Consider the following 14,767-nt stretch of genomic DNA (forward strand, 5'->3'; position numbering starts at 1 on the left):
CCATGAGGCGGTTCTTCGGGACATGCAACTGCAGCGTGATCGCCAGAAAGGTCGGTACGACACACGAGCGACGGACCTGCCCCCCCTGTCCTCCGGAGACAAAGTACGCGTCCATCAACCGTATGGTGGCTGGTCAGCACCGGCCGAAGTCCTCCGACAAGTGGCTCCCCGCTCGTTCCTGGTTCGCATGCCGGATGGTTCCGTGCGTCGCCGCAATCGGCGCGCCCTTCGCCGACTTCCACGTTCACAGCCACACAACACGCCAGATCCTCAACAGGCTTCCGAGGATGACTTTGTGGAGCTGCCGCACATCACGCCCTTTCCATCGCCACCCATGGCCATGCCTGCACAGCAGCCGGTGGTTCTTGATCCACCCTTAAGGCGGTCAACCCGAATTCGTCGCAAACCCATTAGAATGGACTTATAATACAGTTCATATGTTTAATAAGTTGGACAATTTTACATGATAACCTGTTGTTGTTTATCGTTCCAGATGTCGTCTGACTGGACAACTGTTCAAAATTTTTTTTCTTCTTCTCTCGTTCGCATTTCTGTTATGTTATGGTACAACTGGATTCATGTGACGCACTCGACATCGCCCCATGTACATAGTTCCGTCATAGACACATGCTGCACACGACACACACACACTCTTAGATGCACTCACGTCACGATCATATTTATTACCACGTAGGCACATATCTTTGTAAAAAGGGGGGATGTCATGATATTCAAACACACACATCATGATGGACACACTAACAGGCAAATCAGAGTACACAACACCACAACCAATCACAGACAAGAACACCAACCACATAAAAAGCACGAGCACGACACCTGGAGGTCAGTAGGTCTGGGGAGAAGGAAGCATGAAAGAGCTGTTGAAACACCACAAGCAGGGAGCCCCCCACGTGCAGAGTGCAAAGACCAAGTTGTAAATAGCAAGTTTAAATAAACAAGTGTTGTACCATATGCAACTGTGTTGGCTCTTCTGTGTGTTAGAACACCCAACACCACAGGGATCTCAGGGAAATAAACGCAAACAGATTAGCTATGATCTTGTCCAATGGGGGGAAGCAGGCTCGAGGGGCCGAACGGTCTACTCCTGTTGGCAATCCGGAGGGGGTGGGGCAGAGGAGGGGATGGGGTTAAGGTGGAGCAGGGCTGTGGAGGGGGTGGGGCTGAGGAGAGGGCTGGGTGGAGTTGTGGAGGACTCAGGGCTGTGGAGGGGGTGGGGCTGAGGAGGGGGCAGGGCTGTGGAGGGGTGGGGCTGAGGAGGGGGCGGGGCTGAGGAGAGGGTGGGGCTGGGGTGGCAGGGCTGAGGAGGGGGCGGAGTTGAGATGGGGGCAGGGCTGTGGAGCTGAGGGGGTGGGGCTGAGGAGCGGACCGGGTGGAGTTGAGGAGGGGGCGGGGCTGAGGAGGGGGCGGGGCTGTGGAGGAGGCAGAACTGTGGAGGGGGCGGGGCTGCAGAGGGGCCGGGGCTGTGAAGGCGTGGGGCTGTGGAGGAGGCAGGGTTGAGAAGGGGGCGGGGCCGCGGGGAGAAAAATAAGCGGGAAGATTCAAACGGTCTAATGACGTCATGGTGCCGCCTCCCGCCCCCTCAGCCGCACCACGTGACCGACCGGGGCCGCGCCTGCGCGGAGAAGCGCGAGAAGATGGCGGACAGTGCGGAACTGAAGGTAATTTCGCAGACGGATTGCGGCTGGAGTGCGGGTCGCCCGCCCGCCGGCTGTGCCCCTCATTGCGGGGAAAGAGAGAGAGCGAGAGAGGAAGAGTGTGTGAGGGAGAGGTATACAGAGAGAGAGTGAGGAGGCGGGGACCGCCGAGGGGAGGCGAGAGTTAGGCCGCGCTTCACCATCACCCAGAAACAAGAGAGAATAAACCGCAGGCACCAACCGGCTCCCCGGGCGCAGCGGGGGAAAGACGCCCAACTTGGCTTCCCAGCCTGCCCGACCGCCGGCTGTTGACAACTTGTGGTTCCCCCTCTGCGCCCCCGCCGGGTATTTGAAGTTAAAACAACAAACAGCGCAAAGCGGCCGGGGGCCGGAGCGCTTGCCGGGGGTGGGCGGTGATGGTCAGCCAGCTTCTCTCTCTGCCACCCACACGTGTAACCCACAGCGGCCCGCAGTTCTCAGGCTGGCGGCCGGTCTGCCTGAGGCTAAGCGGCGATTCCCCCTCCGCCATCCCAGAGGCTGTGACCCCGGGCAGCGCCGCCGCCAGTCCAGGGCATCAGGACGATGGCGATTTGTGCGCTTTGCTTTTGTATCCCGCCTTTGTTTGTCTTTAACTTCCAGCCACTTTTATTGCATCGACCCCCCCCCCATTCCATCTCAAAACCCACACGCCCGTTAACATGGTTAAAAGTGCACCGTTCACTTGTTATAGCTGCAGGTTTTTAATATATTTTTGAAAGCTGCAGCCAATTCTCCTTTCTTGCCCCCCACCCTGTCACTTGTTTAGCGGCCAACGTATTGGGGTCTCTTACTGCATTCCTGCCGGTGGCAGTCCTGCTGCTCTTGTTTTTTTAATTATATTTTCGTCAAAAATAAACGTCGTTGCTCCTCTGGAAAAGGCGCGTTTTAGTTTACTCTCCGGCTGGCATTTTGTTCGTGCTCCTTGTTCCACGGAGCTTTGCTTCTCTGATCAGCGGTTTAGCTCCCGAGTGTTTTTAATGTGCTGCGAGCTGTTAAGACTGAGCAGCGTCAACGTGTCTAATGGGGATGTTCTGTATTGAGTAAAGCGGGTCCGGGTATTGGTGTGTTTTGTGTTGGAAGCATTAATGAAGCATCCAAATTGCACTTTGGAGATTTAAGATCCTTCAGTGCCCTGTCCGTTTATAAATTGTGTGTGTGTTACATGACCCCGTTATGTCGCTGGTACTTGGGAAGAAAATGCGGCTTGATGTTAGATACCGGAATCAATGCATTACATCAAATAACCACTGACGAGTTAAATGCAATATGTGTATATCAGAGTGATTCCATTAGTTGACTTCTCGTTTATTTTCTGAGCCTCAGTAGATTTAATTTATTCTATAGCGAATGAATCGCGATAATGCTTGTGGGGTCAATTCATTTGGTATATGTGACTGTGCAGTTTGCACGTTCTCCTGAGAATGGGTTGCATGGATTTCCTCCGAATCGCTCCGGTTTCCTTCTATAGTCCAAAGATGTGCAGGTTCGGTGGATAGGTCATGCCAAGTTGTTTCTTAGTGCCCAAAGGTTAGGTGGAGTATAGGGATAGGGCGGGGGAGTGGGCCCAAGTTATGGTACTCTTTCGGAGGGTCGGTGCAGACTTGATGGGCCACATGGCCTCCTTCTGCACTGGAGGGATTCTGTGATTCTATGTACAAGTAAATGGGTCATATACTATTTTGGGCTATCTGTCTAGATTTTCAGTGAGGATGATGGAAAGTGAGCAAAGATTGGGGTCATGAATCTCATTTGAGAGATTCTGATTGTATCTGCAGGGACAGGAGGCAAAAGAAGAATAATTGGCTTTTATTGGGTTTTGTGTAGCAGTGGATTTCTCTCTGGTGTGAGGTTGTAAATTCATATTGAAGCAACCACTGAAACTCGCCTGTAAGCAACAAGTGCAAAGTTAGTTTGGACAGTCTTTGCTATTATTTAACAGAGGATAGATGCATTGCATAACATAAATGTAACTTGGTGCAAAAGTTGTTCTTCTGAAGCTGGGCTTAATGAGGTAAAGAAGGTTGTATGTGAGAGAAGGACCACCGCTGTGTCTGATCCTTGTGTTTAACCTGGAACTGTTTGCAGATTAGCAAAAAATGGAAAACAAAACCATTTCATTCAATACTGATTTCTTCCTGTTGCTTGTCAAAAATGAAATGAATGCAAGTATTAAATAATTTGTATTTCTAGTTGTATGCCTACACATTAGCTTCTGTTTTTAAGTCAAAATTGTGCTCATTCTTGTAAATGCAACATGGGTCTTTTGATTTTTTTTAATGCACTTAAAGAAATTGTCAACATTTTAATTAATTTTGTGATTTGTGACTTCTAATTCCTTCAGTAGCAAAAAAGTTTTTAAAAATCTAGAAATATAGATGGAGGAAGATAGGTTAACATTTTTGTGTAAATCTTTAATCGTACTTTTCATAGCAATGGACACTGCATTAAAGTAGTAGCACTGCAAAAGGGAATGTCTGCTGACAAGATAGAATCCTGTTGTAGTCCAGCTCCTGAAGAGAATTTGAGATTTTACAGCAGAGGTAAGTTTTTGTATGATATCTGTACAGCAGAATTTGTAGGAACAGCAGATTTAGCTGCACAAAAACAATCCGTACATAAACTGCATTGTCCTGATATTGGTCTTCACTCTGAAAACTGTCACATCTTCATTGTTGAAAAATGTTTTCTTGGGTGCTTCCTGTCTGGATTTACAAAAACCTTTGAAATTATAGTTATTGTATATTTATTTTCTTACTAATGGATTTTTTTTGTTTGTCAGAATAATGTAATCTGTGCAAATTCAAATCAATAGGTCTATGTTTGTTCTGAAGCTGGCAGTAGAGGCAGTGCAGAACCTACCTGTTGTATAATGATTCTACAGTGATTGAAAGAATACCCTGCAGTAATATCCTGTTGGGAGCCAGGCAGATTACTGATTTCCACAATATATCTGCCCAGTTACTTAGCATAAAACGTAACTCATCAAAGGTAGCTGACTAGGTCAACAGCAATTCTACTCCTTTAATAATATAATAATTGCTTATTGTCACAAGCAGGCTTCAATGAAGTTACTGTGAAGTCGCCACATTCCGGCGCCTGTTCGGGGAGGCCGGTACGGGAATTGAACCCGCGCTGCTGGCTGTGTTCTGCATTACAAGCCAGCGATTTAGCCCACTGTGCTAAACCAGATCCTTGTGGTCAACAGACACCAAATTCTCCCTCAAAAGTGGCCCTTTGCCTCCCATTTACCGCAGTGAGTGACTCCTGTTACGCAAATAGTTCCCAGCTCTTTGCGGAGTTCCTGGCGGATTTTCAAATGTTTTAAATGGGGTTTATGTAGTTATACTTTGGGTGATTTTGATGAGAGCTGCTGAAAAAAGAAGTAATAGTTAACAATATTATGCATGTGCTCTTGCTTTTTTTTCTTGCCACATTTGTTCAATTTAACTTGTTTTTCTTAAAATAAATTTAGCATATACAATTCGCACTTTTTCCAATTAAAGGGAAATTTAGAGTGGCAAAGCCACCTACCCTACATATCTGAGTTGTGGGGGCGAAAGCCACGCAGACACGGAGAGAATGTGCAAACTCCACACGGAGAGTGACCCAGGGCAGGGATTGAAACTGGGACCCCGGCGCCATGAGGCAGAAGTGCTAACCACTGCGCCGCCGTGCTGCCCAGCTTTTGTTGGGACTGCATGAAGGGTTGGTAGCTAAAATTGCTTAGTTTTTCTCTGAAAAATGGTGTTGAGAATAAAATTGATACAAATAATATTCAGTTTTTAGATTGATGTTCACAGTATGCTTCTAGTCATAGTCATGTTGACAGCTAAGGATTTTGAAACAAACTACAAAAAGCTGGCAAAACACAGGTCAGTCACCATCTATGGACCATAAGAACGGAGCAGAATTAGGCCATTCGGCCCATCAAGTCTGCTCCGCCGTTCAATCATGGCAGATATGTTTCTCATCCCCATTCTCCTGCCTTCTCCCCATAACCCCTGGAGAGAGCAGGTAGTTGACATTTTGGTCCTTGCTGTTCAGCATTGGAAAAATAAGCACCAGCATATTCATATTCAGAAAAATCAGGGGCCGAGAGTGAGGAAACATAATCATAGAGAAAGCATCACAGAATTTACAGCATGGAAACAGGCCATTTAGCCCATCTGACCATGTCTGTGTTTATGCTCTGAGATATGCCTCCATCTTTATTCATTCTGTCAGCATATCCTTCTATTCCTTTCTCCATTTGTTTATCCAGCTTCCCGTTAATTGTATCTGTGCCTCAACAACTCTTTGTGGCAGCGCGTTCACAATTTCTTAATTTTGAGTAAAGAAATTACTCCTGAATCCCTCGTTGGGTTAATTGGTGACCACCTCTTATTTTTTTTCCTACTCGTATAAGTGGAAACATGTTTCAATGACTACCCCATTAAACCCATTAATTTTTAAGATCTCCACTGCTCAAGGCTCCTCTTCTATAGAAAGGACCTCAATAAATGTTGTGTGTTGGCATATGTGTAGGAAAGGGAGTTGTGGGAAAAATGACCAAAGAACATCATTGTACATAGAACATACATTGCAGAAGGAGGCCGTTTGGCCTATCGAGTCTGCACCGACCCACTTAAGCCCTCACTTCCACCCTATCCCCGCAACCCAATAACCCCATCTAACCTTTTTGGTCACTACGGGCAATTTTTCATGGCCAATTACCTAACCTGCATGTCTTTGGACTGTGGGAGGAAACCGGAGCATCCGGAAGAAACCCACGCAGACACGGGGAGAACGTGCAGACTCCGCACAGACAGTGACCCAGCGGGGAATCGAACCTGGGACCCTGGCGCTGTGAAGCCACAGTTTATCCACTTGTGCTACCGTGCTGCCCACAAGTGTACTGATGTACTGATTATTGGGTTCCTAAAAGGAACATCATGGTAAAATAGTGGGTATTTAACACATCAAAGACACCTGAATAACTTAAGGCTTCAGGAAAAGACAAACAGTTTGAAAAAGTAGATAACTTGGAATAAAAAACAGTAAATGTTAGAAATACTCGGGTATGGCAGCATCTGTGAGAGTGAAACACAGTTAATTATTCAGGTAAATGAAAGTTGCCATAGTTCCTGAGGCAGCCCACCCTTTTGAGAGAGAACTGACTGGTGGTGATTTAACCTGAGGGTCACCACACCTCGGACGAGGTTGAGAAGGCAGGGCCTCAGCTGGTATGGGATTTGAACCCCCACTGTTGGAGTCGCTCCGCATCACAAACTAGCTGCCAGCGAACTGAGCTAACTGACCCCCAGATTAATAACCCTCCATCAAGTCACTGAATTGAAATGGTAACTCTTTTTTTCTCACAGATACTGCCACACCTTCTGAGCATCCCAGCATTTTCTGTTTGAATTCAGATTTCCCGCATACATAGTAGTGTGCTCATTTTTGATAATTTAAGAATTGGGTTTCAAATTAAAGCTAAATATGCGGCAGTCGAGTTGCTGGATAGGTTGTAATTTTCCACAAATGTGCAATGTCAAAAGTGACAGGATCAGAGCTTTCATGGTTTTAGTAACAGGAGAAGGCCATTTAGCCCCTTGAACACATTGTGCTATTCAGTGAGGTCATGGTGACCTGCAACTTAACTCCATTTATCCGCCTTTCGTCCATATCTCTTGGATTGTGGTTACCCAAAGATATTATCAATGTCAGATTTCAAATTTGCATATAATTTGCTCCCAATCTTAGTGTGATTTGGTTGGGGGAAAATGCAACAAACAGCAGCCTCCTGCATCTTAATATAGGAAGATGGAAAATTATATATCAATACCAAATGTACAAATCATATCCCAGCCTGTTAAAAAATGACAGACTTTCATTATTACAGAGAATTTACAACTTTTAGTTGGGAGGAGTAAAGCTGTGGTGCCTTACATTTAAGGATTGGCTTTTTCGGTATGTATCTGGTAGACAAAGCCAATAAATTGTTACTGAGATGTTCAAGCATTGTACCATAGGTACCCATTCTCAGGAATGCAGTTTATATGCTCAGGCTGATGACCTCTGAAACAGTGTCTTATGGTTCAGTGACTGGCAGGAGCTTTCAGGTGAAAAGTAGAGGTCTGTACTGAGTAAAGCAAACATTTGTTGTGGAAACTAACCACTGCTGCAAAAACTTGTTTGGGCAGGATATTAATGCAAAGACAAATTAAGTCCGATTTCCAAGTGCCAGTAGTCCTTCATTCCTCACCTAGTGGCTGTTCGTCGTGTGAGTGTCTAACCAGAAAGCTATTTGAGTGTTGAAGTGTATCATAGCTAAACCTGTTTGTGTTCTTTCACACTATTTTCTTCCCAGCTATGGTTCCAAGTATTGATTTGAAAGCACATTGGTTAGCACAGTTGCTTCACAGATCCAGATCCCAGGTTCGATTCCCAGCTTGGGTCACTGGCTGTGCAGAATCTGCGCGTTCTTCCCGTGTCTGCGTGGGTTTCCGCCGGGTGCTCCGGTTTCCTCCCACAGTCCAAAGATCTGCAGGTTAGTTGGATTGGGCATGATAAATTGCCCTTAGTGCCCAAAATGGTTGGGTGAGGTTACAGGCATAGTGTGGAGTGCTCTTTCCAAGGGCCAGTGCAGACTCGATGGGCCAATTGGCCTCCTTCTGCACTGTAAATTCAATGATTTCTATGAAATGGGATCCCTGTTTGACTATTCTCCATGCTGACACCGGTTTTGCCCACAGCTGCCTGAGACAGATCAGCTAATCTCTCAGGCCCAGGACCTTCATGGCCTGGCTGGTCATGTTTGCCAATAATATTTCCTTCAAACGTCAGTTAAGTAGGGGAAAGTAGCTTCTGTGGGACGCAGTAGCTTTATCAGTTGGGTCAGTTTTAATTGTGATGTGAATAACATAGTGGTCATGAGGCTCGTTAAATACTGTATATTGAGCACAATATGTTATGTCAACATAGCACATGGCTTGCTAAGTTTTGATATTGTGTATTATGTTATTAGAACCATAAAGGGCAAAGATTTGCTGACATTAAATGTTTTTAAGTCTCACTCAACAATTTTTAAAACTAGAAAATATTCAATTTCCTTAAATTGGCATAGAAATGGTCCTGAAATGTTATCTATCCTACAGATGTAGAACATTTTGCTGCAAGACTGACTAATTCAAATTCTGCAACATCGACCCTACACCATTTTACAGTTTTAATGTGTTTGGGATGCTGTGTCATTTATGATGTATGCTGGCACTACATTTAAAGACAAACTAAACACTTCCATTTTAAAGAAAAAAATGTGGGATGCTTATTAAAGCAGAGAAGTGAAATTGAGAAAGAGAACCAGGACTATTGGATGCCACTTTCAACACCGGAAAATGTGGTGAAAGTAATTAATGTTAATGGCTTACTATTGCATATACCCAGAAGCACAGTAGCATAGTGGTTAGCACAGTTGCTTCACAACTCCAGGGTCCCATGTTTGATTCCCGGTTTGGGTCACTATCTGTGTGAAGTCTGCAAGCTCTCCTCGTGTGTGCATGGGTTTCCTCCGGGTGTTCCGGTTTCCTCCTACAGTCCAAAAATGTGCGGGTTAGGTGGATTGGCCATTCTAAATTGCCCTTAGTGTCCAAAAAGGTTAGGTGGGGTTACGGGGATAAAGGAGATAGGGTGGAGGCGTGGGGCTTAAGTCGGGTGCTCTTTCCAAGGGCCGGTGCAGACTCGATGGGCTGATTGGCCTACTCCTGCACTGTAAATTCTATGAAACACAATGTAGTGTACCAAAATTGGGCTAAGACTTTGTAAAGCACTGATCAGGCTATACACAGTACAATCTTCAGTTTAGGTCAGCACACCACAGGCAGAAGATGAAAAAAAAATGATACAGGAAATAGCAATAAAACTGACCCCAAGTGCCAAGGAGATGAGCTACAAATAAAGATTAGCGATGCTTAAGAAGTCAGAAAGTAGGTCCATGCTTTTTTTCTCTTCTCGTCCATCATTGCAGGTTGAAATAATTAGTTGCCTGCTAGTGAAGGTGGAGTTTCTTGTACTTTTCAGCGGAAGTGAAATTGAGCAATGTAGGTAAGCGGTTCAAGAAAGCAGCTCACCACCACCTTCTCAAGGGCAATAAATGCTGGGCTAGCCAGCGACGCCCACACCCATGAATGAATACAACAAGAAAGTCTCTATTGAGGCAAAACTGATTAACTGAGAACCTGTAGAGAGAGCCGAAGGGGGATGTACAATGAAAACAAAATTGGTATTTCACACAATACAAATCTAAAAGGAAGCTACAAAAATGATAAACCTGAGATGAAAAATTAAAATGTTTGAAGTTCACAGCATGTCCAGCCAGCATCTGGAAACCAAACTAATGCTAATGCCTGGGTGTAGGACACCTGAAGCTGTCTTGCATAGTGTGAAGTTCCAGCATTATCTGCTTTTGAAGCATTTGAAATGGTCGGTGGCAATGCCGACTTATTGTAGTTCATCAAAATTCCGTTGATGACCTGGAATTGATTGACTTTATGAAATGAAAATCGCTTATTGTCACAAGTAGGCTTCAAATGAAGTTACTGTGAACAGCTCCTAGTCGCCACATTGGAGGCTGGTACGGGAATTGAACCGTGCTGCTGGCCTGCCTGGGTCTGCTTTAAAAGCCAGCGATTTAGCCCTGTGCTAAACCAGCCCCTTTACATCACCAAAACCAAGCTTTGACATTTTGAGGATTTTTTATTATTGTACAAAAAAAAGTATTCAAGTGGGTGGTGGTTATGATACCGGTCTATCTACTCTGGGTGTAGATGTTGCTGGAAGCTAGCAATGTAGTCCTAGTAAGATAATCCCCATCAGTGGAGTAAGAAACTATTTTAGTCTTGAAGCTGCCTATGGTTCTGAATTTCCCCTTGATCAATTCCGTTTTCCTCCAGGTGTATAGGTTTCTTCAATTGAAATCTGTGAGCTCCCCTTTTTATTTACAAGAATCTATACACTGCATTTGCTTAGGTGGGTTACATACCATACCCTGCTGTTCAGCTTGCAACTTTCTAACTTTTGAATCCCATGTTACTGTAAATTGATTTTAGATTATTCAGTATTTTTCCACTTTGCTTGTATGCAAATTTATTTGAAGAACCATTTTTATTTCGAGCCTGCTTATTTTCTTCACCCTTTGTGGAGTTATGGTGCTAGTAAAGAATGTAATAATTAAATGCTTGTACTAATGCCCTCTTAGAACAGCTCCCACTTAAATTTTGTATTATGCTTGGGACACCAGGAGTGTGCAATCAACCTAATGTACATTTGATACAGTTATAATTACAATTTTAATTTCTTGCCTGGGAATCTTCCCTCATGTCTGGATTAGGCCCGTATGGGCAGATTGCCTGCCTGTAGCCAGAAAATGTGCTGGCCAAAATGGACCAATATTTATCATTACCAGCTCTGTATCTTGGAATCTGGGATAAGCACCTACTGAGTTTATTGATTCTGGAGGTGCTTTGCTTAATTTACATTATATTTCTGCTAGCAAAGTTTGGGTTGCTATTAGTGACCGCGCTGTGATATTAATGGTCCACAAGCAAGCCTTACATGACAAGGTAAACATCGCAAAATGCAGTCGTTTAATTTTGTCAGACTCCTGAATGTGGAAAATTCAATGTTCTTTATATTAAGTAAGCTGTGCAGAGAACATTAACTTTCAGTGTCTGTGATCAGTAATTTGAAAATATCAATCTTGATCCCTTTACAGGTGTAAATGGACCTTGTAAACTCTACTTTCAGATTCCAAAAATATTGTTCCAGTGGGCTAAAGTTTATCTTTTAACTTTAGTTGTTGCATTTGCACCTGGTAATGCATCCTGCCTTTCTGTTGTTTGGCAATACGTATCTTATACTATTGGGACTGTTCTCAATTTCAGTTTCCTTCATTGGTTTTACATACTTGATCCTTTAAATACCATTTTCTACTCTCAATATTCTCAGTGGGAGCTGAACCTGTCCGTAATCCTTTTTGAATAACTATGTCTCTTTTTCAGCACACTTTCCACCCAACTTGGTGGAATCAACAGGCATACAAATTATATTTAACCATCTTATATCGTCCAGTTTTATTAATTTCCTTACTTGTGGAGGTTCAGTGTGCAATCCCAGGGAACTCCCAGTAGCTTCTAGTTTGCTGTAATAATGGCAACTTATAATTACATTCCCACTTCTTAACACATTTCAGTTAGTACCAATTTTCAGTTTTACGGTTGAGATTTTGTTGCTGTCATGTGTGTGGTATTTGATCAGATTCCTTTTTAGAATGTGAAACTATGTTTGATCCATTACTTCCATTACCATATTTAAGTATACTGTCAGTCACAAATGTGTACTTGCACTTTCGTTAAAAGTACAGGCACACATGAACTTTTTCCCCCCCTCTCTTCTGTAGGTGGCTTCTCTTGTGATTGTCTGATTCTACAGGTGGTGGCCACCCGATGGTACTTTGCTATTCTTGATGTGTAGCTTGGTGAATGTTGCTGGGTTCTTTGACCATCGGACAAACAACAGAGCCCAATCCTGTCACTTTGCCTGTGCATGTGCATTTTGTATCATGTGTGACTCGGCAGTATTCAATAAATAAAAGCAATCCGGCTTTACTGTAACTAGAGGAGCCCAGGTTGATTGTAGTATGCCAGTTTTTGCTGTTGCTGACATCGGCCCGCACAGTTAGATATTGGTTCAAGGAATGTCTGCCCTATTGGTGATTTTACATTGACATTTTAATTTAGGTTAGATTGTTGCTGGGACTTGTAGCTCCTCCTAGCAGGAAATCTGTTCTCATGGTATGTCATGCTCGTCTGTCTTGTGCCATCCTCACAATTTCAGGCACCTCTTCAATGCTCTTATGGTCTGTACCTGGAATTTTTAGTATTCAGATTGCCAAGACTGCTTTTGTGTCTCAGTTCATCATATTTACCCTGTTGAAAGAATCTTAGTAGAATTATAAAATCAGCGTTTCATGGATGTGCTACTGTATCACCAGTGTAAGGAAGCAGTATTTAGCATTGTTAATTGTGTGGTGCTGGTGCATGGATGGTTTTCTTCTGCAGTCAAAAATAAATAAAGGCGTCTTTAGTACTTCAGGTGATGGCCTATGCAATAAGCATTTGGTGGGGGGTTGTGGGAAGCTTATGCAAATTGAGTTGATTTAAGTGAAAGCTTTTGGGTGGCCAGAAGCAGATTCCAAATGCTTACCCATTATGATCTTATCTGTGTGCCTTTTCCTCTCTCTCTCTCTCTCTCTCTCTCTTCTCTCTCTCTCTCTCTCTCTCTCTCTCTCTCTCTCTCTCTCTCTCCCCCCCCCCCCCCCCCCCCCCAGCATTGTTTTCAACCTGATTTCAGGGACTGTGTATAGAAACGCTTACTGATCATTCACAGCTCATTGACTTGCATAATTAGGAAACAATTAACTTTTTGACCATCTTCATAAGCAACATTTTAATTAACATCGTGGGTGCAACTTGCACTGATTGAAGAGCGCTGACATGATTTTAGATCAAAAAAAAGCTAAAAATAAATCAACCCCAAAATTGTTCCTGAGCCTTAAGTATTGATTTGATTTGTGGACATTAAAATGTTTCCATTTTCAGTTTCTCGAGTTCAGGTTAGAAATGGATCCTTTTCGTCTGTGATTTGTATAATTATGCATTTTAGCTAATTTTCACTGTTTCAAAACCGAGTAGAAGTTTGTCAGTTGTGTTTTGGTGTTTCTCCCCTCCCCATTGTCTGGTGACATCTGTAGCTTATGTTAATGGAAGCAGCTTTTAACATTCATTCAAACTACAACTATTGCAATGGAACATTGGAGTACTTTAGTGTGCAGTGGAGAGAGTAAAGCCAGGTCTTTGCTTAAGCTGCAGACATAACTAGCCACTGCTGCATTGATTAATGGCTTCGATCTTTTTGAAGGTGAGGAGGAAGCGAGTTGTATGTGAACAACCGCTTTTGTATTGAAGGTAATGTGACTAAAATGGAATGTATTATCGGATTGGAATATGTATTTATTCCTATTAGAACCAGAGTTGTTTCTTTTTTGTCATTTAGTGAAAGCAAAATGGAAGATTACTAGTTTAAATCTCTAGGTGCTTGAAATTGCTTTGAAGTGGTAGAACAACTCAATCTTGAATCTCAGCTACTCTAGTCCCAGCTAGTGTTGTCTGAATGTTTGTTAAGCCAATGATTATTGTAAGTGTGTGTATGTATGAATAAAAATACAAGCGTGAGTAATGGGGCTGTTTAGCACAGGGCTAAATCGCTGGCTTTGAAAGCAGACCAAGGCAGGCCAGCAGCACGGTTTGATTCCCATAACAGCCTCCCCGAACAGGTGCCGGAATGTGGCGACTAGGGGCTTTTCACAGTAACTTCATTTGAAGCCTACTTGTGACAATAAGCGATTTTTATTTATTATTCATTTTCATTTTTTCAATTCAATGTGCAACATGTATACTCTTGTGGTTTAGTTGGAATCCCAATTTATTGGCGTTCTTTGAAGAAGTAACATGTGCTGTGGATAAAGGGGAACCGGTGGATGTGCTCTGCTTAGATTTTCAGAAGACGTTTGATAAGATCCTGCATCAAAGGTTATTTTGGGAAATAAAAGCTCATAGTGTAGGGGATAACATATTGCATGGGTAGAAACTTGACTAGTTAACAGGAAACCGGCCTAAATGGGTCATTTTGTGGTTGGCATGATGTAGCAAGTGGTGTGCCACAGGGGTCAGTGCTGAGGCCTCAACTTTTTACCATGTATATAAATAACGTAGATGAAGGGACCAATGGTATTATTGCTAAATTTGCTGATGACACAAAGATAGGTAGGAAAGTAAGTTGTGAAGAGGACATACGGAGGCCACAAGGGACATGGAGTTAAGTGAGTGGACAAAGATCTGACAAATGCGGGGCAGCACGGTGGCGCAGTGGTTAGGACTGCTGTCGCATGGTGCCGAGGTCCCAGGTTCGATCCCGGCTCTGGGTCACTGTCCGTGTAGAGTTTACACATTCTCTCCGTGTTTGCGTGGGTTTCG

The 14,767-nt window shown here is 43.8% G+C and overlaps 1 protein-coding gene across 2 annotated transcripts in view; it reads left to right on the forward strand.

The window, feature by feature from the left end:
* Positions 1 to 1,629: 1,629 nt before the first annotated feature.
* Positions 1,630 to 14,767, forward strand: part of pias1b (protein inhibitor of activated STAT, 1b) — a 192,588-nt gene continuing 179,450 nt past the window's right edge. Inside the window, exon 1 of one of the 2 annotated variants that reach the window (XM_072470471.1) lies at positions 1,630 to 1,682. In XM_072470471.1, the coding sequence (XP_072326572.1) occupies positions 1,659 to 1,682 (24 nt within the window). In that variant the 5' untranslated portion in view covers positions 1,630 to 1,658. The remainder of the gene's footprint in view (positions 1,683 to 14,767) is intronic. The other variant, XM_072470469.1, reaches the window with a different exon arrangement.

Source organism: Scyliorhinus torazame, chromosome 12 (assembly GCF_047496885.1).
Source record: "Scyliorhinus torazame isolate Kashiwa2021f chromosome 12, sScyTor2.1, whole genome shotgun sequence".
NCBI lineage: Eukaryota > Metazoa > Chordata > Chondrichthyes > Carcharhiniformes > Scyliorhinidae > Scyliorhinus > Scyliorhinus torazame.